This window comes from Notamacropus eugenii, chromosome 5, assembly GCF_028372415.1.
Source record: "Notamacropus eugenii isolate mMacEug1 chromosome 5, mMacEug1.pri_v2, whole genome shotgun sequence".
Taxonomy (NCBI): domain Eukaryota; kingdom Metazoa; phylum Chordata; class Mammalia; order Diprotodontia; family Macropodidae; genus Notamacropus; species Notamacropus eugenii.
The window spans coordinates 356,475,645-356,502,946 of NC_092876.1; the positions used below are offsets into that span (position 1 = coordinate 356,475,645).

Here is a 27,302-nt window from a genome sequence, read left to right on the forward strand (position 1 = left end):
CAAAGCCAGGTCCTTTGATTCCAGGTTCTTTCTGCTCTGGTCGTCTGACCTCCAACCCAGTCAAGCTTTAAGATAAAATAGTGAAATAGAATTGTAACAATTTTTAAGCATTGGAAGAGATCATGTAGGTCAATTCTTCTCAGTTTCTATTCAGGATCCTCCCACATTTCCTTTTAGCACCTCTTTACCTAGACCTTTCCTTCTCTAATCTTTCACAGAATTACCAAGGGCTATGAAGCCATAGCTGCTTAAGTGACTCTCCACTGGACTAGGAAATACATTCTCAATTTTATTTCTTCTTCTACCAAAATGTGTTCTTGTTTTCTCAAAACCCATTATCCCCAACTACCCCTCGGCATTTGAAACTGACACAGGCTGGGACAGAGGGAGAGAGTGGTCAGGTGGAGTCAGGGCTTTCATGAAGGCTGTAGGAATGGTAAAGTTAGTACAGGCATAACTTGGATATAGTTCAGGTTCCGCTCCAGACCACTGCAATACAGTGGATATGGCAATAAAATGAGTCACATGAACATTTTGATTTTCCAAAACATATAAAAATTATATTTATACTATATTGTAGTCTATTAAGTGTACAACAGTTTTACGTCTAAAAAAATCCATGTATTTACCTTAATTAAAAATACTTTATTGCTAAAAAATGCTAAACATCACCTGAGCCTTCAGTGAGTCCTAATCTTTTTGTTGGTAAAGGGTCTTACTCAGTATTGATCACTGCTGACTGACTAGGGTGGTGGTTGCTGAAAATTAAGGTGGTTGTGGCAAGTTCTTAAAATAAAACAACAATGAATTTACCACATTGATGTACTCTTCCTTTCATTTGAACACTTAGAGGTGATTTTTGGTATATTAATTGGCCTAATTTCAATATCTCAGGGAATAGGGAGGTCTGAGGAGAGGGAGTGAGATAGGAACCTCTGGTTCCTGTAGCAGTCAGAACACACATAATATTTATTGATAAAGCTTGTCATCTTATAAAATGGTTTGTAGAGCTCCAAACAATTATAATAGTAACATCAAAATTATTATAACAGGTATAATAATAATGAAAAAAATCTTGAAATATGGTGAGAATTACCAAAATGTGAGAGAGACACTTATGTGAGCACATACTGTTGGAAAAATGACTCCAATAGACTTGGTCACTGCAACATTGCCAAAAACCTTCAATTTGTAAAAAGAAAAAAAAAGCTCCCACAATTATCTGTGAAGTGCAACAAAGCAAAGCGCAGTAAAATGAGGCATGCCTGTAAAGTGCCAAGAACTTAACAAAGGAAAAAGTTTAGAAGAGTATATGGAACTTAGAAGAACTCATGGGGTCCAAAACCATCAGTATCGATAAGGCAAGTAGTGGGTAGAGGATACAGGGAGTAGGAGGTGTTACGGTCCAAATTCACTCAGAAAATTGCTGATGGATTAAGGAGGACAGAGGATGCTGGGGCAAACCAGAAATGCTCCTGGGTCTATACTGTCAGAACTGTCCAATTTCTCCACCTTGGGGCAAAATACTGTGCCTCTTTAGTCTCCGACTTGGAGGTGAGCTACATATTTCCTTTCCTGCTGATGCTGGAGATTCTGGACATACTCTGTTGATCCTAGTGCTAGATGCTAAAGAGATAAATCTCCAAATTAACCTAGCATAATCATAGTACATATTTTCCTGAAAATTGAGTCAGTAATGAATTTTGTGTTAAGATAAGTAATAGGTCAGTTACTAAAGATGCACCAACACAGAAGAGCTGTGTGCCAAAATGTGATATTTATTGTCAAAATTGAAAACTTCTATGGGTCATTCAAATAAAATACAACATAGCACAAACCAATAAAAAAAAGCTATATGATAGACCTTTAAAAGTAAAATCTTCACAGTTAAAATGAGGTATTCTGGCTTAACAATGCAAAGTTAGATTACATAATTCTGTCAAGAAATGGAAAAGAGAATAAACTGAACTGAACAATTTGTTTCCTGAAGAAAAACAAAAACAAATGAAATGTAGTCATACAGTACAGTTAAGCCACAAATTACATTTTTGACATGAAAGTGCATAGATATACAAACTTTTCTTTTAATTATTAGATTAAGTAGCATTCCTTTTGTTTCATGCACTTTAATGTGATACAGACAATTCAGGACAAACTACAACAGCTAGTACAGTACAGAATTAATTTCACAAATTAAAAAAAATGACCAACACATATTTTCACCATTACAGCTTGTTTATGTTCAAACTCATATCTGGTCAGCAAGGTTAACTGAGATGACAATAGGCATGCACTTTGTACAAATTGTGTATAGATAATTTTATTCAATGCATATTAATATTAGGGTATAAGGTAGTAAGGAGGATATTAGCAGCAACCACTGATAACACAATTTGTCCCTACAAGCTATCACATGAATGCTGTAGTTCCATGACGGAAGCATTTCTTAATGCTCTAGAAATGTAAATTGTAAATGTACAAAGCTACATAAGTTCCATTTGACATCTAAAAGTGCTGTCTCTTAATTATCTAGACTTATAAACCAGCCCCTGTTGTTTAAACTGGATATTAACCTTTCCCCTTCCCTCCATACCCCCAGGTCCTGGACTGTTGCCAGGTATGGTGGAGGTGTGGAGACTGAATGGGGGTGGGGGGAGGCAGGGAAGAAGGGTTAAATGAGAATAAGAGTGAGGGCCACATGACTGCTATCAAAAGAAAATTGTGCTCATACATAGCTTAGGTTGTGCATGCCCTTCTTTTTGGTTAACACATGTTCTTCCTGACCTCCCGTGACCCAGAGTATTTGGCAGGTAGTGGAAGTTAGATGAGAGTAAAGAACAGAAAATGGTGTTGTAGGAAAGTGATGAGATAGGACTCTTAGAGTGATAGAGCTATATCAAGGGACTGAGAGATTAAGTTCCAACAGATAAGAACTATAAAACCTTATCAAAACCAGTTTGGTCTGGAGACAGGCTGAAAGAGTCATGTGAACAAATTCTCTTGGCGAGATTGTCAAACAATAAATACCATAGGATGGGGCCACCCAGGGTCATCTTAAACTTAACTTTGAGAGGGTTAGAGGGAGGAAGAAAAGTGTGTGTGTGTGTGTCTACACTGTATTCTTCTGGGTTTGGGCCAGCTCAGAAATGTCACAGGATCATTGGGCTGTGATGCCACTCTGGAGGAAAACTAGGAAAGCCGTAAGTTGAAGAGAGGACTCACGGGGCTGCAAAAGAATTGTTCCAGTTTACTTGGGGGTGGAGCAACAAGCTAGTAACCTATTTTTCTTATGCTATTCCAACTGGTCCTGTGATGCACAATGTACTTGTCCCTGATATCAAGTACCAGGGAGGAAAGAAAAAGTCTTCAGTAGCTTGTTGGAAAATAAACAGATTTTTTACAGGGACAAGTACATTTTAAAGAAAGAAACTTAGTTCCACATGAGATGTTTCATGTTACCAAGTATGTTCTAGTGTTCATTCTCGCTTTATTCCAAGCTTGTCTCCCTTCCTTGCAGCACAGAATATTCTGCAGCTCAATGCAGGATTCTGTATCCATTGTGGATGCTGATGCCCATGCTGACAGTGCTCTGGGCAATTCCCTCCCTCTTTCTCTGTCACCCGCCTAGCTAGTGGTTCTGTCCAGAGAACCTTCTGTCCTTGAAAGATTGGGAGGAAGAGGTAGACCAACAGCTGAGTAAAGAGAGAGATCAGCAAGGAAAGAGAGAGATTGGCATGGATTTTCTTCAGGGCTGGGAGTCACTCTGATAGAGGATCCAAAGACTTCCTCAGTAGTCACAGGAGCCAAGTTTTGATATTTGACCAAAGTCTGGCCAGTCACATCTGGAATTGTGCTGGTCAGGTGATTAGTCAACCTGGCGGAAGGGCTATCATGGAGGAAATCTCAGCAGCCCTTTTCACTCCCTGTTGTCCATCCCTACCCTTCACTTTTCTAATGGTTTTAATGTAGAATAATAATGTTCACTATGTTAAAAGAATTTCTTCAATGGTATGTCCTCTTCGAATCTGCACACTTTTACATCCCAGGGCTAGGAAAATAGCCAGCCCTACCCTATGGTGAGTCCTTCCCTGTTATCTTCTGCCATTTTCCTGAAATGAAATTCAGTCTCTGGCTTTTCAACTGGCCCCATGAGAAATGAAAATAACTTAAACCTTAAACCAGGACTCAAAACACTGGCCACACTGGTGGAATGACCAGAGATGTTTTAATGATAGACTGTCCACTGGAATTCATGTAAAGTCTTTTCTCTAAATAACTCACAGGGATGGGATTGGGGGATATTTTACAGAACTTTGTGGAAGTACTACACCCATATATGCTTTATCATCAGTCATACAATTAAAAAATGTTAGGGGAAGTGTACTGACTCCATGATGTTCTCCTATTACATTACTGAAGGCCAATTTTTACCTCACTCAGATTTATCCCCTAGGTTACCAAAAGCATTTCACACACTGGGCACTGTGAATCACTAAGTTTTTGTAGCTTCCCTGAAATCTATTCATCTGCTTCCCATCTGAGGATCTTCAAGTACTCAAACTATCTGGTAGCCATCCCTCATTATAAATTGGTGAGGGAGAGGGGGATACTATTGGACAAAGGTTCAACCCCAAACCAGGTCAAGATGCAATATTAAGTGACCGCTGTATGCTAGGGATTATGTTAAGTACAGGAAGCACAGTGAAAAGAGAGCCTAGACACACCTGGAAGGTCAGTTCGAGGGGCTTCATTCACTAGCTTGTTCTATTTCTCAACCCCTTTTAACTTGGAAATATATCCATATGGTATCCATCCAAGTCTTCCACTAGCTGTGAGGAACCCTCTTAAGAATTCAAAAGGTGATGGAAAAGGAGGGATTCAGCTGGAATTGGAATTTCTTCCCCTTCCATTGAATAGGGATGCTTAATAATGCTCCTCCTTCCTCCCACCCCCTAAGGGGTATGGTTTTAATATCCTTTTGCATAACCCGTTGTAATGGTTGTATCCAAATGAAGCAAAGACAAAGACCACATCATGACAGCATTTCATTGCAATGCTTCACTAGCCAGGCCCAACGGTACACATTGACTTTGTTTCTTATGTAGAATTAATTGCTTGGCCTGGTGACACCCTAGAAACAATTAAGTCCTTCTTCTATAGAAACGTAAGCTTCTTAAATATGAAGTTATAACTCTGATTAGAGGAAAATTAGGAGGTAGCTGTAGGATGCTAAGGAACTTGAACTTTCTTGATATCAGATTCCTTGTGCTTTTCTTCGAGTTTAATGCAAACTTCTAGGTTTGGCCAAGGTGGCCAAGGTACCACCAAGAACGTCTGCAGTGTGGGACTACAAAACTTCAGAAGCATTGGTTCAAACAGTGATGCAAGATTTTTCAAATGTTCTGTGCAAAGAGCCTCGGACAGCTGTCTTAATTTAAATGTTAATGCCTGATCCTTTCACTACCCTCTCACCCCAACCTTATCCCCATCTCTCTTCCTTAGCCCTGGGGAAATCTTCATGGACCCTTGTGGTACCCCAGTAGGATCAAAAATCCAATCTTGTAAACAATGATAGGCAACCCAGGACAACTGTCCTTATCTGCCAATGGGAAGTTAGATCGGGTAGCTCAAGGGATATTCAGGTTACATCTCGAAAGAAATGTGGCCCCGGATCTTAGGAAACTGGGTTTCTGTCTGGCTCAGAAGCAAACGTTTAGCTGATTGTGGAGTCAACAATATCCAGTTCTGAACAAGCATAAGTACTGTTTTGGTTTTTAGACCACACAACTTGGAAGAGCAAGTAAAGCGGTTGGGCCACTTCTCTTACGGCAGACACAGGATGGGTCACTAACCCAAACCAAAGGCCCTCTCCACCCCCAACCTCCTGCCCTCTCCTCATCCTCTCCCTCCACTCTGCTGCTTAGCAACAGGGTTAAGGGAGAGAGCAAATATCCGTTAACATCTGTGTTAACCTTTTCCTGGGGCTGAGAAGAAGCCAAATCTGGGTCCAGTGTTTACAGTAGAATTATAAATCACAACCCCTTCCCCCATCCTACTGACTCTAAGACAGAATCCTTCCCAGAAGTAAACAAGGATGACAAACCACAGCGGCAAGCATGATCTCCAGCACCCTGCTATATACATGTGGGCAGCTGCTGGATTCTGAACTTTGGTAGCATGCTTGAGAACTGTTCTCTTATTCATCCAAAACCTGAGGTCCACTTGGTCAACACAGCAGGAAATGATTAACATGAAACTCAATGACATGTTTTAAATGAAGCAGAACATAACAGTGAAAGGGAAAAATCAAGTAAACATTTCATTTATCAGTAAGGAGTCCTTGGGTGTCACTGGCATTCTATTTCTTGCCAGGAACACCTGTCCCCATAGCACCGTGGCACTGACGTGGCTGAGGCTCTAATAAAATGGGAGAACAAACTGTCCTTCCCTTAGCCTCTCTATCATTGTCCCATGTTATAAGAAAGTGAATTAGCAGCAACTTCTCCAAACCAGATGGAAAACGCGGGCCTTAGACATTTTCTCTTCTTCCCCTTCACCTTAGTTGTACTGAAGCAGAATTTAGCAAGGGAGCTCCAGTGCTCTCCTCATCCCAAGGAACGATACCTTTTTTGGTTGGCTGTTGTCTTTTTTTTTTTTTGGTAACAGAATAATTCCCGATACCACTTCTGCTAAAGGAAGGTTTCAGGACAAAGAAAGATTCCTTCCACAGGGACCGAGGTGTGACCGACTCAGGTCTGTAGACGGAGCAGCTGAACTTCTTTTTTCTGAAGAAGCAGCATTTGTAACAAGGCCAGAGAAAATAACAACTGGAGAACGAAGAGACATCTTCTTAGCAGCTGGCTGGATGCTCCCATTGCAGACAAATGTAATACTCCAGCTACCAGCAACAAAGGGACAAAACAGAAAGTCATTGAAGGAGAGGTCCAGTAAGATCAATACAACTGTACAGTGTGTGTGTGTGTGTATGTGCGTGTGTGTGTGTGTGTGTGTGTGTGTGTGTGTGTGTATACACTTCTCCCTTCCCTCCACACCAAAACCCACATACATTTGGCATCTGGGTTTTTTCCTTTCTCTCCCAGGGTCCAGAGGCTGTCATTCCCAGAGTATTCCCTGCTGCTCCCAGGTACTCAGCAACCAGTTCCAGGTGGGGAGGAAAGCACACTACCTTTCCCTGTTATCTCTTGCTAGCATTCACTTTTCAGTTTTGTTCTGGAACAAGATGAGATATAGATGGGATGGGAGCGATGGTTCTCATCATCCATTTCCTATTCAGTCGTTGCACTGGTGCAGCAAGAATGGTCCTGGAAAGCCGACCCAGTTCACAAAGTCCTTAGACAGCATAAGAGAAAGGGTAGCAGAGACTGAAGGTCAAAGCAGACTAAGAGTCACACACAGCTGTATCGAGAAAGGTGGGCCTGCCATCCTTAGGAAAATTGCAAACTTGTCTGTCCTGGGCAGGCAGGAGTACTGGAAGATCCATCATGAGCCCTTCTGACCTAGGAAGCACTGTCAATAAAGTGTGTATAAACAAGTAAATGAATACATGAATAAAATGAGAAAAGAGCTCTCTTAAAATAAGCACCTCTTGTCAATCAATAAAAGTTTTCTTTTGAATTTCAAAGCCCTTTATCCATTGATGATTAGCTTAACTCCAAACATCTTGCAGGAGGCTAATCAAATTGAGAAATTAACATGAAACTCTCCTAATACTAGGTTGTTCTTTTTTTGGATGACACACAAACCATCCTAAATGTCCCCGAGGTAGTCTTGTTTCCAAAGAATCACAGAATAGCTCCAAACCCAACTGGAACATGCCTATGTAATGCCGCTGAGCTTTTCTTTTGCCTCAGTTTATTGTGGCATTTCCACTTGGTACATTCTCTTGGCATGATGTCACAAAAGACAGATGCCAATCCCAGATGTACTCCAGAGTTGACTGTGACCTCAGTAGCTGGCTTGAAGACACTGCTCCAAAGAGGCCTCTGCCAAAATGATTTAGAGTTCAACTGGAAATCCGTTGGGAAATAATTCCAAAAGAAAACAAAAAGAGAAATGAGAATGCATGCAAATCTACCCATTCTCAATCCCAAGTTTAAAATTTCTTCCCCCTTTCTTTCCCTCATATGCAAACAAAACAAAGGGAAAGGAAGTAGTGTTTTGGGACTGTAAAATACACCTGTTACCTAAACCTCTGGGCCCTATTTCTCTGAGGAAATCAGTCAGCATGTAACAAGGGCAAGCATTACAATGGCAGCCCTTTTACTAACACCACCATGCTAAGTCCTACTGGCAGGCTCTTAGAAGAAGTGGGTTGTTGCCCAAACCCCTTCCTAACACCAACTCTTCCTCTTCTGGAAGGGGTGGGAGTGGGGGGGAATTCAGAGTCCTGTGTTGGTGCTCTATGTACCACAGGACAGACAACACTTGGGATAGGATGCTTCTATGATCAGGAATGCCCACTTGAGCTTCAGGCCTCTTACTGGCACAAACAACATCTTGAAAGATAATAGAGAAAGAAACCAGACAATGGACCCAAAATGAAGCCCATTATCCACATTCCTGACCAATGAATACATCACATCCTATGATCCTGTGACAAGAAACTGACATTGATTATTTAAAGTGGGATTTCTCCCCTTGGACTTTCCAGTATGTCAAAAACTTCATTTGGAAAACTGAAATCGATAGTATTGTCAACATTACTCAAGAGGCCTTCTGAATAAAGAAAAAAAGGCCTCCTCTTATTCATTTCCAAAAATCTGCCCAGGGACTACTACCACTGCAAAGACACCTGTCAAAACTCTGCCCTGAATCAATGAATTCAATACGGAGTTAAATAAAAAGGGAATCAGCATTTAGCCAGATCTCTGTCCTCTTGTAGGAGGATGTTATTCAGCTCAATGACAGTTGTGGCAAAGTCCACCAGGTCGACAAAATCAGACGTGATGATGTTGACACCCAGGACTCCAGGTTTCTGTGTCTTCACCCAGCTCAGAATCACAGGAAGGTTCCTTAAAAAAAAAAAAAAAAAGTGGAGAAATTAGGGCTACTCAGTAAAGAAGATCTAAGGATAGCACCTCAGATACTTACTATGTGACCCTGGGCAAGTCATTTAATTCTGTTTGCCTTAGTTTCCCCATCTGTAAAATGAACTAAAGAAGGACAAGGCAAACCACACCAGCATTTCTGCCAAGAAAGCCCCAAAGAGGGTCACAAAGAGTGAGACATGACGGATACAAATGAACACTACCACCACCAAAAGATAGCACATCTTGTCATGGACTCCAGTGAGTTGACATTATATTCTATTTTCAGGGGCTTTTATGCTTCAGTGATCTTCTCCAAATAGGAGAATGATTGAAAATCTCCCAGAGTTTAGCCATAGCTTTACAGTGAACAAGGCTACCATACAATTGATTGGCACCAGGAAATTCCATAACAGATACCAGGAATATAATGGGCTCAAAGTAGAAACCTCGCCTATTGGTAAACTGATGGAAAACACATTCTATTAATTCATGGACCCAGATCTCCCATTCAGGTGATATTCAATACTGACTAACAAAGGGTTATTATAATACTGTACTCTCATAAAAATGAGTTCACAGTTTGCCCCTAATTTAAGGTTTTGTGATAGGGTAATCTTATAATTATTATAATCTTATAATCAGCCCTAGGCAAAATTTAGAGATGCAAAATTGAAATATGTCAACCCTCTCACCTTCTGTGATTTACCTTTCATTCCTTCCACCCCAACACTGTACTGATTTTTGGTTTTATCTACAAGTATCAATCTCCCACTGTTGTAGCAGGCTCTGATCTACAAGTCTGCATCTATTCTGTGAACATAACCTTTCCTCTACCATCTTGGTAATTAAAATCTACTTTTGTGTCTTGTTCCCATGAGACCCCAATCACTTGGTTCTTTGCAGAAAAAGAAATCTCAGAAATCAATTTACAATTAGCTGTTAATGATGTGGTATGATAATCTTTCCGCAGCAGTGGTACAGAGAGCATTGGCCCCTGGCATTGAAATCAGAGGACCTAGGTTCAACTTTCATCCCTGCTAAAATACCTGTAAGAATTTGGGAAATAATTGAACCTTCTTGGGCCTTAGTTTCCTCATCAGTAAAATGAAGTAGTAGGATCACGTTCTCTAAGATCCCTTTCAGCTTGAAGCTTGTGACCCTATGATATTTTGAAACAATGCTTTAGTTCAAATAAATTTTTTTGGACTAGACCTATAATTTTACGGGTAACTTCTAGTGAGGAAATTCCATCTATCAATAATGTGTTGTGCAATTCATAGCCAATTAGAGGTTAGATGATTTGCCTAGTGTTACACAACCAGTTTGTATCAGAGGCTCTGTTTGCAGCCTGGTTTTCCTGACTTTGAGGCCAGCCTCTCTATCTACTATATCACATAACCTCTCAGATGAATAAATGGCAGAATTGGACATATCAGTGGTAGGCTTGTGGGGAACATCAGCCTGTGATCCTCAAGGCTACTGAGGAATCTGGTCAGACACAGTGCTCTAAAGTTGAACTTAAGGCTCTTTCTGTTGGGAGAGCCAACACTGAACCCCTCAGGTCAAAAGTGCTGGCCAATCCCAAGGCCAGTCAAATGTACTTAAGCATCCCAGGTATAGAATGTTAGTGCTAGAAAGAATTTTAGGGTCCACAATAAATTAATGAAAAAGCCTGGACAAGATTTTGGGTCTCCCAGCTTCAGTTCTTTTCATTGTATTACAAGGCTGCCTCCAAGATCTGGATGACTTTGGCAGGCCTGAGGAGACAGTGATGATGGGAAAAGTAAACTCTACTGGTTTGTAGAAAAGGGGGCATTGAAACTCCACCTACTGAAAAGATGCAGCAATACTGAGCATCAGGAGAAATTTCATAGCTCTATCCACTTTCTGAAGTGGCAGACTTTAAAAACTGAAACACAAGCGCCCCTTCCTGTTCAGCACAAGAAAATGCAAGTAAACCATCTCAGTGGCAAAATCCCAGACCCCTGGAGCTAAGATCTGAAGAGGTCAAGCAGTGAGAGGAAAGTATTGTATTTCTTTGTGATCGCCGGAGACAAAGAACTGTTTCAGGTTTCAGGCTGCATATGTCAACTTGTCCCCAAAGCTTGGATTACAAAGAAGGAAAGGAAAGTGAAATAAAGAAATATCTCAGACCCTTTCTTGACTCTTTTCTTTTCCCCTCCTTTCCCCTCCTCCCCCCATCTGTCAATATTAAGATCTGGGATCTTGAGGTAAGAGAGAAGGATGCATTTTGATTTTAAAATAAATCAATAACAATGAACTTCAGTTCAAAGACTCTAAGGTAGGGAGGTGAAGATTTGCCAATGATCTTGAAAGTTACTGGAGGAACCTGACCTTAAACAATGCTTTCAGTAGGAATGGAGGGCCTTTTCATTGCTCCCAGGATGCTTTGCTCATAGTTTCAAGCAAAACCATGACTCCTTTTTATTCTAGAGAGCAGAGGTAGATAAGAGGTAGGAAACAAAGTTAGATACTAGGGCACAATGTGGATTAGTGGGGAGGAATGGCACACAATAAAGTGCTAAATATTACTTCTAAAATGTGCACACATTTAATTTTTTATAAATGCCAGAAAATTCATTTCTAGATGTCTCATAGACATCTTTTGTGCTAAGTTCAAGAGAGGCACTGTGGATAGTGGACAGGGTCTTGGTTTTGTAATCAGGAAACACTGGATTCAGATCTCGCCTCTGAAATTTGCTCACTGTATAAGTCTGGGCTAGTCTATGTGCCCCAATCAGCTGCCTAATACTTATCTACTAAATCATAGATGTTGTGAATTCCATTCTTGGAGCACATGGTGAGTCAAATCCCTTCCATTATCTATCAGCAGAGATTGGTAGATAAAATACACAAAAGGCAAAATTTTCCACAGTGGAATGGAAGAGGGCATGATTTTGTTTGTAGTTAGGGTGCACAAATGTCTCATTTTGCCTTTGCCAACAGGAAGTCCTACCTCCTGGGAGTCTGGTACAAATTACCTTAGAAATTCAGCCAAAAAGACTGTATTTCTAGTGGTTTTTGCCCAGACCAAAGAGTGTGTGGCCAGTGGCCTTGTTTATCTAAGGACTCTGGAAGTTAACAACTTAATACTGAGTAAACCCACTTTAGAGTTTTTCCCTGTTGGATTTGGTCAGGAAAACAGTGCCCAGTTCCAGTTTTATAGCATTATTGTATTCCTTATCTGATATGAGGGACTGTGCTATGCCTTTAAGGGAAGGTGAGTGGAAGGTCAATGCTTCCAGTCTCTATGCCCAGAGGACTAGTCTCATACTACACTTAACTATTTGGAATGAGTTCTTTTCCAGAACTACATATGCTTCCTTAGAGGCCTCTAACTTGTGCTCAACATGGCTTCCTGTTTTGTGTCAATAGTATAATTCTTATAACATAATAGCCCTTATGATCAATGGGGACCTGAGGTATCCATCTTCAGGGCACTAACATGAAGCAATCTGTCCCATGGACAAGAGTATCCTGCATTTTGGTGTTGTGTCCTGTGATCAGGATAACTGTGCTATTTAGAAAACATTTGGATGATGCGGGACTGAGAATTCAGAGCTGAAAAGGGACCGTGAGATCATGGAGCCCAATCTTTGTCATGGAATCATGGGTTTGTGCCACCCTTGTTGTACATCATCCACCCCACCTCCCCTTCTACTTGTGAATGCTTCAGTAGAGCTAAATTGAACTTTTCTCTGTTCCTCACACATGCCATTCTCTCTCCCAAGTTCCCTGGCTATGTACCTGATCTCCTCATGCCTAAAATTGACCCCCTTTTCACCTCATAGGACCCCCCAGGTACGGAACCTTCCTTTTTACCTCAATCTTTCCCTCTTAAATCATCTTCTACTTAATCACTGAAAAACAACAAATTATCTTCATAGTTCTACTACATATACTTATATGTGTCCTTGTCTCATTTATTAAAAGAAAATTATAGTATTTATATTTCTAGTACAGTGCACGGCACACACTGCCTACTTTAAAATGATTGTTAATTTAGTCCAGTTCTTTCATTTTAGAGATGAGGAAGTTGAATCCTAGGGAGTTTAAGTGATTTATTTATGGTGCTACAAGTAGGGGTGGCTAGGTGGCACCATAGTGCACAGAGCACCAGACCTGGAATCTGGAAGACTCATCTTCCTGAGTTCAAATCTGGTCTCAGAGGCTTACTAGCTGTGTGACCCTGTGTAAGTCACTTAACTCTGTTTGCCTCAGTTTCCTCATCTGTAAAAACAGCTGGAGGGGGAAATGGCAAACTGCTCCAGTATCTTTGCCAATAATGCCCCAGATGAGGTCACAATTGAAAAAAAAAATGACAGAACCCCAACAAATTATCTTCATAGTTATACTGTATATACTTACTTATGCCCTTATTGTCTCATTTGTTCATGCACACACATATACATATACATACCCAGAGAGATATTATATATATGTACATGTGTATATATGTATATCTCTATATACATACATATACACATACACACACATGTAGCATGTGTCTCCAGCACAGTGCCCAGCACAAAATGGATGCTTAAAAATGATTGTTAATTGGTTAATTAATTGATTAATCTAGTCCAACTCTTCATTTTAGTGATGACGAAGTTGAGTCCTAGGGAGATTTCTAAATGCTACTACAAGTAAAAAGTTACCTGAGCTAGGATTTGAACCCAAGATTCACCTTCAAGAGTCCATTATCTTTCCACTGTAATAGACCATCACTTTCAAGTTATAGTTGTAAAACTTTGCATTCCCTACATCTATGAAGAATGAGTGGGAATTGCTGAGGGAATTATTACAGCTTGTCCTTAGGCCTTGTCACCATGGAAGGGAGGAAGATTTTTTTGTTGTGTGGTCAGTCATAGGCCACGGGAGCAGGGGCCAGATATTAACTGGGCCATTCATCAGATGGGCACAGAATATTTGCTTAAGGTATCAGTCAAAGGACTCTAAAAGATTCCACACCATGAACATGTTTTAGTCAGGTTTTGGAGTTTCTTCAAACAGGGTGACCCTGGCTCAGATATGAGAGATTTACATTTACAAAGAAAGAATTCATAAAGTAGCATGGGTAATGCTCTGCTTTGTATAGTACAAGCCAAAGCATAAATAGGGTGGTGGAAAAGCTTCACCTGTGGAACCAAAGCAGATGCCTACCTGTGCACCAGTGTGTTCTTGAGGCCACCCACCAGGCCTCGGGCAATGGTCTTCACCCTAGGTGTGAGAATAGCTTGGGAGACGTGGAAAGCTCCATGGGGAGCTCTTTCACCAAGAGTTGTGTCTAAGAAAAGTAAGAGTTTCCTCACGCATGTTGTATTGGCCCATGGTGCTGGAATTCTGTGTCCTGGCCACAGGAAGGGGTACTGCATGGCGAGTGGAGAATGGTAGAAAATAAGAACCTGAAATATATAGAAACAGAGAAAAGAGAGAAAGAAAAATGAGAGAAATGAGTGTGAGAATTGACAATGAGGTGGCACAATGGATAGAGCAGAGGACCTGGCGTTAGGAATATTCCTGAGTTCAAATCTGGGTTCAGACAGCTCCCAGCTGTATGACCTTGGACAAGTCATTTAACCACTGCCTGCCTCAGTTTCCTCATCTGTAAAATTGTAGTGAGAATAAAATGAGATATCTAAGTGTAAAGCACTTTGTTCTTAAAACACTATAAATTCCAGTTATATAAAGCAACTATTATGAAAATTGAAATCATTACTTTGGTTTGACACTAAAGCTGATGGGGAAAGGAAAGCACTAGATAAGGCCCATAGTTAAGTACAAGCACATGTATAACTTTTAGCATTATTATTCATAAAATTAGCTAGCCAACTAGTGACCTTGACTTGTCAGCCAAGTTAATTTTTAGGGAATATGTGTCTCGGGAAAGGGGGACGGTGTAGATAACATGATAGCACAACAGTTCTTAGCATGAAGTCATTAAGAACTTCATTTTTATGTATTGGGAGGGATAAGGGGAAAAATATTTATTAAGCACCACTCTGTGCCAAGCACTGTGCTAAGAGTTTCAAAAATATCTCACTTGTTCCTCACAATTCTGGGAGGGAGATACTTGTATTATTCCCATTTTACAGTTATGGAAACAGATATTGAATCACTTGCCCAAGACCACAAAGATAATCTGAGAGTGGAATTTGAATTCAGGTCTTTCTGACTCCAAGCCTCACTCTCTAGCCACTGAGTGATCTAGTTGTAGGGGCTAGGGTTGCATTGTAGTCCCCTCCATGGAAGGTGTTTGGGGATGGGCCTGGGGTCAGACTTGGGACACAGGGTGAAGACTCCTGTAAAATGTGCTCAGTGGTGAGATTATACCCTGGGTGCTCCTGGCAAACCTAGGCTTGGGCCTCTTCTGCAGCTAGAGACTTCTGGTTTGTAGCTACATCCCTTCCCTGGTGGTAGTCTTCTCCCATAACAGGGGGCTGCATCAAAGAGATTTGGTCACTGAGCAATATGAACTGCCCTTTCAGAAGACTTTGAAGTGGGAGACAGCTTCAGTCTTATTTTCTTTTCTCTTCTTTTCTGACTGTGACTTGAAAATCCAACAGCTCTCCCTTGGACTTCCTGTGAGAAAAGGGCAAAGGGAATTTCTCCTTCCTCTCTTCCCAGGAAAGCAATGGTGGTGGCCCAAATATTACTTGAAGAACATGTGCTCACTCAGAGATCCTGTGCCTGGATTTCAAAACCTAAACTACCCTTCATGTTTCTTTCTAAGGACATTTGTTGTTCAGTTGTGTCCCGTTCTTTGTGACTTGATTTAGGCAAAGATACTCAAGTGGTTTGTTATTTCCTGCTATCACTCATTTTACAGATGAGGAAACTGAGGCAAACAGGATTAAGTGACTTGCCCAGAGTCACACAACTAGTAATTATCTGAAGCCAGATTTGAACTTGGGCCTTCCTGACTCCAGGCCCAGCACTCTATTTACTCTACCATCTAGCTGTTCTGTGGACATATGTTATGAAAAACTGATTGATATGAATTCACCTTGGGAATTTGGGAGATTCTGGGTTTTCTCAGTTGATGCTGGCCTCCCTATGTAAGGTGCTTCCTGGAGCAATGTTTTTTAGAGAAGAAGGTAACCATCTCCAAGACAACACATGAAAGTGGAATATCTGTTCTACAGTCTCACAAAGTGTTTCATGTTTTGATGGTTTGAGCAGCCACCTTCCCCAAAGCATTTGTTGTGTTTGTCCTTCGTTCTCCAAGAGGACCAAAGCATTTGTGTTTCAAGTCCTTGCCAATGTGAACTTCTGAATCTTTCGTGTTTTTTTAAAAATTTATTTGTTATAATTTGTGTTTTAAGAATTTCTTTCATGGTGGAGGAAATAAATAGCTGTTCTCTACTTTGTACCTTAAGAATATTTCTGAAAGAAACTCTTTGAGAGAGATCGTAGAAATGAAACAGGGGGCTACCTACAGTTGTCCTGATCTATATCTTGCCACTGGACCCAGATGGCTCTGGAGGAGAAAGTGAGACTTTGCAGAGCCCTCCTCACCTAAATCCAATTCACTTGCAAGTTATGGCATCACCTTCTTGATATCCTGGTCCTCTTTGAGACAAAAAAGAAAGGAGACAAACCTAAGCTTTGTTTAAAGTGATTATTCCCAGAGTTCTGCCCAGTGCTGATGTAATGAACCAGAGACGATGAGAAAGGTGACTTTCTTATTTGGGTCCAGGCTCCCCCAAGACTGATCCGTTTGTGTGATCTCTCATCTGAGGCCCTTTGATGGGAGGGGGGTCCCTATCCCCCCTCAGCCAATGGGTCTATTGTAATACATGGATGAAAAAAAAGGAAAAAAACTCAAAGCAAACAAAACTGAGGCCTGGAAAGATTAACTGGCTTACTCCAGGTCCCATAGTGTAGTTGCTAGCAGACTTACTTAAGGGCTTATACTCTTATATAGGTATACTAGGATTTGTTCTGGCTAAAACAATTTTGTCATAGTTTTCTAGAAAGATTGCTCTTTATGGAAAAATGGGGGTGGAGTGGGGGCAGGGTGAGGTCAACCAAATATGTTCTCAAGAAAGAGCTTGTCCCTAAAAACCTACTGGGAATGCCAAGAGTCCCATTGGTATGCTTGTAACAGCAGCAATGCCCTCTCCTGGAAGGAATGCAAATCCGTTTACGTGGCTTGCTCTCCAAATCCCAGCTAGCTTGGTTGAGAGAATAATCTTCCAGGTGTGGAAGTAAGAATGTTCTGATTGATTTGACTGTCTGGGCATTAAGCTAATGATTAAGGTGCTTGAGTATACTGTTCTGAATGTTAAGTACAGAAGATCCTTGAAGAGGAGATACTTCATTACACCAGGAGGTCAATTAGACTGGAAATGCTTTTCAAAAAATGTTTTTGAATAATTGATTGCTAATAACATCTGTGGTAAATATGCATTTTAATTAGGCTAACCACATGATCATCGTAGGTAGCATTTTGATCTAGAGTCTGGGTGGGGTTTCTTTCTCCAAAGAGTCATTTGCTCAAGGGTCAGATACTTTTAGCATAATTAATTAAAAGAAAATTATTTTTTTAAACAGAATACTGGAAAAAGTATCAGAGATCAGAGGAGGATTGTGCCTTACATAGGGTAAGTACTTAATAAACGTATGCTGAATTCCTTTATATAAGACCTTGTTACAGATTCTCAGAATAATAATAACTAATGTCTACATAACGCTTTAAGGTTTGCAAAATGTTTTCCTCATAATGTAGGAATGGACCAGAACATTTACTTTTTAATCTTGATTTGTATGACCTTGAGCAACCATTTAATTTACTTAGGCCTCAGTTTCCTCATCGGTAGTGGTTCATTGGCCAGAGCACCAGGAGACCCATTTTCCTGAGTTCAAATCTGGGCTCAGACATTCACTAGCTGTGTGACCCTAGGTAAGTTACTTAACCCTGCTTGCCTGTTTCCTCATGTGTCAAATGAGCTGTAGAAGTAAATCACTCCAGCATCTTTGCCAAGAAAACCCTGAATGGGGTTACAAGGAGGCAGACACAACTAAAACAACTGAACAACAACAAAAAATAAAGGCTTTGGACCATATCCTCTGAGGTTCCTTCTGGTTCTAGAGCTCTGATCCTAATTGCCATATAATGTTAGCATTACTGTCTAGCTTGCTAGCTAGGGGTTCTAGGAGTGACAGGTCTACAGCTGTTTCTTCTGCTCTACAAATAAATTCAATTTAAAATTGATTTATTGTCCACTATGTGACAGATAATGTACACATCATTGGAAATATAGACATTTCCCATTAGGCTTCACTCTCCTGGACTTTATTAGAATCTCATCATCCTACAAGGTCAAAACCCTAAAATTCTTTAGGACTCCCATCCCCTGAGGTTCCTCCCTCCTTCTGATGGGAAAAAATGGGGGGCTCTCCCTAGATTCTCCACTTAAGGAGAGCCAGAGCGGTCATTTCATTTCTCTCCAGATGGGCTCCTGACTTTATCATACCCCACTGATTTTATCCTCTTCCTCTCACCCTCTTTCAGATTACTGTTAAGCATCCTCTTCTCCCATTAGATTGTGAGTTCCTGGAGGCCAGGTACTACCTTTTGCTTTTTTTTTTATATCCTATAGAATTTAGTATGGTATCTGGCACATAGTAGGCCCTTAATATTAAATGACTGGTTGAAAAAGAAAAATAAAATGATCCTTCCTATGCGGCACTGAGAAAATAAACTGGACAATTAGCATATAGATTCAGAATTGGTTGGATGGCCATACTCAAAGAGTAATTGTTAACACTTCAACACCAATATGGCAGGAGATTTCCAGTGGAAAACCCCAGGAATCTGTGCTTGACCCTGTGTTATTTAACGTTTTATCAATGACGTGGACAAAGGTACAGATGGCATGTTCATCATGTTTACAGATGACACAAAGCTAGGAGGGAGAGTTGGATTCCGAAAGGATCTTAGCAAAGGAGAGCATCAGACTGAATCTAATGAAATCTCATAAGAATAAAAGTAAAGTCGTCCACTTGGTTACAAAAAATCAGCTTTACAAGCACAAGAACAGGGTGTTATGAAGCTCTCATCCATTCTCTTTGGAAATATTATACTTAATTCTGGGTGCTGAGATTTAAGAAATGAGTTAAGAAGTGGGAGAGTTTCCAAATGATGTCAATCAGGATAGCAGAAAGCTTTGAATCCATATTCCATGAGGACTGGTTGAAGGAATTGGGCCTGTTCAGCCTGGAGAAAAGAAGATCTGGTTGACTGGGGTCGGGGGTTGAGAGGGAAGGAGGCTGTAGGTCTAAATATTTGAAGGCCTGTAATATGGACTAGAATTGTTCTGTTTGGCCTCAGGGAACCGAATGGAGCACTAAGTAGAAGTAGAACAAGGTTGATTTAGGATTGATGTCAGGATAAACCTCTCAATAGTCAGAAAAGTCCAAAAGTGAAAAGGACTGCTTTGACAGGGGATCCATCCTTCCTCCCTGGGGGTCTTCAAATAGGAATTAGGTGATCATGTATTAAGTTGTACTAGTGGGGATTCCTTTACCACAACAGTTAGCCTAGTTGACTGCTGAGGTCCCTTTGCACTCTCAAATTCTATGCCTGGTTCTGCCAACCTGCCAGCTGTGTGATTTTGGGCAGGTTATATAACCTGCCCAATAATATATAATTTATAATAAATTTATTAAGTTTAATGAATAATTTCTTCATCCATAAAGTGAGGAGATTGGACTAAATAACCTTTAAGGTCCTTTCATCTCTACCACTGTATCTATCTTCTACAGGAAAGCCTTTCTCTATCCCCCTCAATTCTAGTGCTTTCCCTCTGTTGATTATTTCCAATTGATCATTAGCCAGTTATCATATGTGATAATTATATGTATATATATGTATGCATATATAGATACATATATTTGCAAAGAACTAATGATAAACAAGTAAGTTATTGATATAGATTAGAGTAGATGTCTAGATAGCCAGATATAGAGATAGGTTATTAGGTAGATAGATATCTGTATCTATCTTTTTTGTACCTAGTTGTCCTCAAGTGCAGCCTTTTGCCTGAATCTTGGGTTAAGCTGAGGATCTAGGGGGTTGCAGGTGGCCTCAAGGCTGCAGGTTACCCACCCCTGATTTAAACAGATATCTATATATCTATAGCTATTTGTCTATATCTTATTTGTATTTAATTGTTTGCATATTGTCTTTCTTATTGAAGCATAAATTCCTTGAAAGAAGGAACTATTGGGGGTGGAGTCAAGATGGTGGAGTCTGCTTCTATCAAGGGTACCACTGTTGCCCAGCCACTATTGATGATCTACTCTCCCCCACTGCCACATCTTGTCAATTTTAGCCTGACTGAATCTCTCACACTCATCTCCTCTTCATTCACAGGCACTGTCCTGGATGAGGTCTTAAGCACCTTTCTTTCGTTATCGCCCTTTGTGTGCTCCACAGTCTACCTAAAACTGCCTCTTTACTAGCTCTTACATGCAACTTCGCATCTCCCCTCTGGGTGCCTTAGCAGAGGCTGCTACTTTGGCTGGGATACATTCCCTCTTTAACCCTACATCTTAAAATCCTTAGCATCCTCCAAGCTCAGTTCAAGTCCTTTCTCCTCCAGGAAGCTTTTACTGATAACTTGCTGGTACCTCCTCCCCAAAATTATCTTGTAGGGTAGCTAGGTAGCACAGTGAATAGAATGTCAGTCCTGGAGTCGGGAAGACCTGAGTTCAAATCCAGATTCAGACACTAGCTAAAAAGAATTATCTTGTATTTACTGCCCCCCTCCTCCCAATTCCTGCTTTGTATCTAGTATTTCCCTTGATATAACATAGGCTTCTTGAGCTCAAGGATTAAGGGTTTTCGGGAATTGTATTTCCAGTGCCCAACACAGTAGATGTTTAACAAATATTTGTTGAATATTCTTAATTTTGTTTCTAATAATTTAAGCTTTTTTAAATGTGAATCTTAATAAGTAACTTATAAACCAGTCCAAAGTCTACCAGTTAAAGGTTGTTTTGTCTTTTTAAAGGAGATATTGCTATCTTCCTATCACTTGGAATATTAGTCTGTTTTAGACTGAATCAAAAAGAAGATGTAATATTTTAAAACCTAATTTCCCTTCTACTTTTTCAAACCCTATTCCCATCCAACAAGGTACAATCCAAGTTTCACCTCATTGAAGCCTTCCCTAATTATTTCAACCCATATTCATCTTTTCTCTCTACTTTTTGCACTTACTGTCACACAATTTTATTGTCTCATTGTATATTGTCTTATTCTGTTTTTTATGTATATCTTGTTTCTCTTTTACCCAGGAACCCTGAGGGTCTTCCCTTTCCCTTCTCAGTTTGATTTTTTTTTTTTTTGATTAAAGGGGCCATCCATTGAGTAACTACTTAAAGAAGGTTATTCATTGACTGGGTGTATCGCACTCAAAGTGAGAATGTGATAAGACCTTATCCTGAAAGGCCAGGGTCTCACATTGCATCCTGGGCCATCTCCAGTCATCCTGATAAATATCAGGACACTGGACCCAGATGGCTCTGGACAAGAAAGTGAGGTGGGTGACCTTGCACAGCCCTCCCTCACTCAAATCAAAGTCAACTGCAAGTCATGTCATCACCTTGATGTCATGGTCCTCTTCGAGAACGAAGAACAAACATAACAACAAAAGCAAGGACCTTCCTTAAGCTTTTCCCCCAAAGCCCTCTACTACCTGTAAAAAGTGACTCTAAACAAATTCTAGAGCTAAAGAATCCACAAAATGACAGAGTGAAACAAATCTCCAGCCCAAGACAACCTAGAAGATATAGACATCTATCTTGCCCTACAAGCAAATAAGAGGGAAGGGGATGGGGGGGGGGGTGATAGAAGGGAGGGCAGACTGAGAGAAGGGGTAATCAGAATGCATGCCATCTCAGGCTTGGGGGGAGGGGAGAAATGGGAAGAAAATTTGGAATTTAAAATCTTGTGGAAATGAATGTTAAAAACTAAAAATAAATAATTTTTTTTTAAAAAAGAAGGAACTACCTTTTACCTTCTTTATTGACTTACTGACTCTACCTATACTTCATTATTAGCAAATATATATATACATACATATGTATATATATAGCTTGTTCCTGTTTCTTTGTCTTTGCTTATACATAAATCTTTTTCTCATCTATAATTTCCTTTTAGATATAGTTTAAAATCACTTATTCTAAGAAATTTTCTCTAGAAACTTTCTAAAGAAATAAATGGAAGAGAAGCAAGAAGGGAAGGAGAGGTCTTTCTGGAGGAAAAAATGGAACAAGGATCAGAATTTAAAGCGATGACGCCAACAAATAATTTTCCTTTCTTTTATGAGTAAGCCCATCTTCACCATCTATAAACTGTTGGTGTATTGCTCTGTAATAGTTCTTTAGTTATTTCCTATGTCTCTCCAAGTAGACTAAAAACTCCCTTGAGACAAGGATGAGTCTTCTAATTAAATTCTAACTATCCCAACCCAAGTACCTCCCAAGTACACTACTCTCTAACTATATAATAGGGGCTTGCTTGTTGGAAGAGTGAAAGATAACTGAATGGAGAATACTCCTTACTACCAAACAGTTTTTACTTTGTTGACCAACATAAGGACAATCCTGCCATAGCAACCTCCAGTCTACTTTTTGGTTGGACAGCAAAGAGAAATAATTGTTTTTTCTGAAGTGAACAAATTTCATAATTAAAACAAGAAATTAATGAGGGAGAAACCTAAAAGGAAGGAGAAGTCTTTCAGGGAAAAAATGGGGGAAGGGGGCAGAATTTAAAGTGATGACATTCACCAACAAATAATTTTCCTTTTTCGATACATTAAAAGAAATACAGTATCAAGGCGCACCTTGCAAATACTACAAACCACGCTGCTTTTAAAAAAATTGTAAAAACCACACTTTTCCCAAGATAAAGACTATACTCTAAAACTCCTGCAGAGGGCAGGTTCCCCCTGTTCCTGTATATTCACAGTCCATACTGGCTGCTGCTCCTAATTCTTCACTCTTAACAGATTTCTGTTCAATTTAGAATGAAATACAGTACCTAACATACTAATGCCTTATGCTTTGATTATCTCAAAGTTATTGTGAGGAAAAACTCTTTGTATGACTATGAAGGTCACCTCTATGGGACTTTATAAGTGTGGAAATAATCAAGATTTCCAAATAACATAGTATTGTAAGTTCTCACCACTTCCTCATATTGCTAGTGCTAGTACAATAGGAAGACTGTTGTCCCTGAGGCAAGGAGGTAACTGGGTTCAAATCTTGTCTCAGACATGATTTATTAGCTATGTGAATATCTGAACACATCTGAGAATGCGTTTACATTATTATTATTTATTATTATTTTAAACACATCTGTTTCACATCTGTATAATAAGGATAATGTTACCTACAGTATTTATCTCACAGGCTATCGTGAAGAGATGATTGTTGTTATTCAATTCTATCCAATCTTCAAGACCTAGCGTAGAGATTTCTTGGCACAGATACTGCAGTGGTTTGCCGTTCCTTCTCCAGTGGATTAAAACAAACAGGGTTAAATGATTTGCTAAAAGTCCCACAGCTAGTGAGTGTTGGAGACTGGATTTGAGCTCAGATCTTCCTGACTCCAGGTCCAGCACTCTCTCCAATGAGTCACTTAGCTACTTATTGAGAAGATCACCTAAGGTTATTTACTTAAAGTAACTTATACATCTTAAAGTGATATACAAATGTTAGCCATTGGCATTAGCCATTATAGAACCTGGCACATATTTGGGACTTATTAAATGCATGTTGAATGAAATTAATAAAAATTATATGTATACATGGGTTTGGAGAAACTTGGGTAATAAATAATTTTAATAAGTAAAAAAAAGTCTTATTAATGACACAAATAAAAACATCTCAATAATATTCTTATTTCATATATGGTCAGAGTAGTGAATATTTTGTTCTTAGAGTTCATTTTTTTTACTTTGCATTATTTTTTAAAATTTCCAAATTTTTTAAATAATCTTTATATTTTTCCATCTTAATTGCATTGTATTATTCCATTACATTAATATATGACAACTTATTTAACCTTTACTCTATTATTGGACATTGAGAGTGCTTATTTTTTTCCCTCAATTATAATAAGCAAATCTGCTATGAAAATCGTTGGCTAAATAGTATCTCCTTCTTTTTTTAATGACATATTTAAGGTATGTTCTCAGTAATGGAATTATTAGGTCAACATGCATGATAATTTTTGTGTCTTTTATGGTGTATTGTTAGTCTGTTTTTTTAAAAATTCTACTAATTTGCCATACTGGTAGGAATGAATGTCTATCTATTTCTCCATAGCCCTGTCACCAATAAGGTACATTGACTTTAGTCTCTTTAAACTTAATTGGCATGAGGTAGTATCACAAAGTTATTCTTATTTAGATCTCTAATTATTATTAGTATTATTAAAGAGATTGAACATTTTTTCAATGATTAGGAACAATTTGTCTTTTCTCTCTTGAAAATTGTTTGCTTATATTCTTGGAGCATTTATTTCTGTTAATCCATCTGTGAACAAATGAACAATCGCTGGCGTATGTAATCTCAAAAAGATGAGGATAGGCTAGGTAATCTATGTTCGGTCTGAATGTCTCCTTCACAATATTCTGATATCAACCTATCCAATTAAAGCAACTCTTCATTAGGCCTGCTTTCCTCTTCTGAAGACAGCAAGATCCAGACCTGGGTAAGGACATATAGTTAGACAGGTTTCTCGGTGGACTGGGCTTTCTCTGCTGATGACCATTCCTAGATAAAGGAAAAAAATCCCTTCTCTATAGGGATTCCTTTGAAACTACCCGAAACCCAAGAGAAGTCTCAATGTATTCTTACTTCAGCTGTACTTTTAGGTCAGGGATACACAATCTTTCAGGTGGCAGTATTTTCAAAAAGTACCTAATACTGACTCTGTGACTTATTACCTTTGAGACTTTGAAAAAAAGCACTTAACCCCTCTAAATCTCAGCAGCTTTATCTCTCAAGAGCAAAAATAATGCCTTCTGTTTTGATGATCTCAAAGGTATTGTGAATAAAAACACTTTGTATGATGAAAAGAAATAAACAAGCGTAAAATATTTATTATTATAGTTATTAATAAATGTTTTACATTTGTTTTCCTTTGACAATGGAGGTAGTAGAGGGGCAAAATGATGGTGGCAATTACATTTCTTCATTGTCATGGGGATAGAGCATCCTGGAAAGCCTCTGGGTATGAAGTGGCAGGACTGAGTCCTTAGCTGGGCAAATCAGGAACAATCTGAATGAAACCACTAGGTGGCGGGGTAGATAGCATGCAGTGCTTAGAATTAGAGTCAAGTTTGAATTGTCCTTCAGACATTTAATAGCTACCTCCCTGGGAAAGTCATTTAGCTTCTTTTAGCCTTAGTTTCCCCATCTGTAAAATGTAGTTCATACTAGCATTTCACATGTTGTGGCGATCAAATGAGAAAATACATGAAAAGAGCTTTGTAAACATTAAATGCTATATAAATTTTGGGGCAGCTAGGTGGAACAGTAGATAGAGCACCAGTCCTAGAGTCAGGAAGACCTGAGTTGAAATCTGGTCTCAGACACTTATAGCTGTGTGATCCTGGGCAAGTCACTTAATCCTTTTTGCCTTACTTTCTTCATTTGTAAAATGAGCTGGAGAAGAAAATGGCAAACCACTCCAGTATGTTTGCAAGAAAACCCCAAATTGGGTCACAAAAGAGTCAGACATGACTGAAATGACTCAACAACAACGTAAATGTTAGCTATTATTATGTCCTTCTAGTCTTGGGTTTCTGCGGAATGGGCTTTTCTTCTTTGTTTGTCTCTCCACTTTCCCCCAACTCCCATGCCAACCATGTTACAGAGCATGTAAAGAATACTTAAAAAAACTATTGACTAGATGATAGATTCGGTCCTTATCAGTTACTACTGTAATTAACAGCATCCTGATAAAGATTACTTGGCTTCTAGATGTTGTTGATATTGAGACATATGGTGGCTATTGAGTTTGTTCCGATGGTGATGGGCAGAGACGAGGAGAATGGTCAGCTGCACAAGTTGGGAGGCAGAAGGAATACTGATGGGGGAAGGTGAGAGGGCACCAGAGATAAACTTCATCTATGGCTGTTGCTGGCTATGTTGCTCAAATTTATTTGGAATAATAAACAGGTTAGCTATTCTGGGAGTTGTTCACCCTGGTCTCTATCATAATTTATAGTCCAAGGGGATCCATAAAGCGGCTCTAGAGTGCCAATCATTTATGTTGGGCAAGCATGTCTATGTGGCTTTGTTGTTGTTCTGTCATTTTAGTCATATTTGCCTCTTCATTGATCCTATTTGGGGTTTTCTTGGCAGAGATACTCGGGGTAGTTTGCCATTTCCTTCTCCAGCTCACGTTACAGATGAGGAAACAGAGGCAAACAGGGTTAAGTGACTTGTCTAGGGTCACACAACTAGTATCTAAGGCTGGATTTGAACTTATGTCTTCCTGACTCCAGGCCTACTGCAATCTGCTGCGCCAAATAACTGTACTATGTGTTGCACTGGCCTATAAGTTATTTTTTTTTTCAATTACAAATAATGATAGTAGGAAACTCTTTGAAAATATAGCTATTTTTTATTTTTGTTTTTGATCACATTACTAGGATATGTTCCCAATAATGGAATTATTAGGTCAAAGAGTATGATTGTTTTTGCAATTTCTATTATGTATTGCTAGATTACTTGCCAAAGAAATTCTGTTTGTGATGCCTCTAGGAATGAATGAGGGAACCTGGCACAACCCTGTCAGAACGGGATTTCTTTATCATTAATGTTTTTTCAACAATTTGATTGGTATGAGGTAGAATTTCAAGGTTGTTTTAATTAGCATCTTTTTTGATTCTGTTTCTACTGTTGTTATTAGTGAGATACATTTTTTCAAATGATTATGAATAATTTATAATTGCTCTTTTCAAATTTTTTTTGACCATTATTTACTTTGATGTTTATATTAAACCATCTGCCAGAAGGGGACAACACTTGGCATATGTTCTTTATTTCAAAAGGAAGAGGAAAGGCTAGAAAATTAAATCCTCTCTGAATATCACTGTTTTCAGTCTCATTACATCATTCTATCAATGACCTTATGTTAACCTAAATCTACCCTAGGTTGCATATCACTTAAACTCAATATCCTAAACATGTCCAAACCTATGA

The 27,302-nt window shown here is 39.4% G+C and overlaps 1 protein-coding gene across 5 annotated transcripts in view; it reads right to left on the reverse strand.

Moving 5' to 3' along the window:
• Positions 1 to 1,758: 1,758 nt before the first annotated feature.
• The window catches only part of PLCXD2 (phosphatidylinositol specific phospholipase C X domain containing 2), an 88,422-nt gene continuing 62,878 nt past the window's right edge, over positions 1,759 to 27,302 (reverse strand). The window contains exons 4-7 of one of the 5 annotated variants that reach the window (XM_072614041.1): positions 14,235 to 14,476; positions 8,813 to 9,032; positions 7,067 to 7,527; positions 1,759 to 6,898 (exon numbers count right to left, since the gene is read on the reverse strand). In XM_072614041.1, coding sequence (XP_072470142.1) covers positions 8,870 to 9,032; positions 14,235 to 14,476 — 405 coding nt within the window. In that variant the 3' untranslated portion in view covers positions 1,759 to 6,898; positions 7,067 to 7,527; positions 8,813 to 8,869. Of the gene's footprint in view, positions 6,899 to 7,066; positions 9,033 to 14,234; positions 14,477 to 27,302 lie in introns of all 5 variants that reach the window. The other 4 variants (XM_072614039.1, XM_072614038.1, XM_072614037.1 and 1 more) reach the window with 4 other exon arrangements.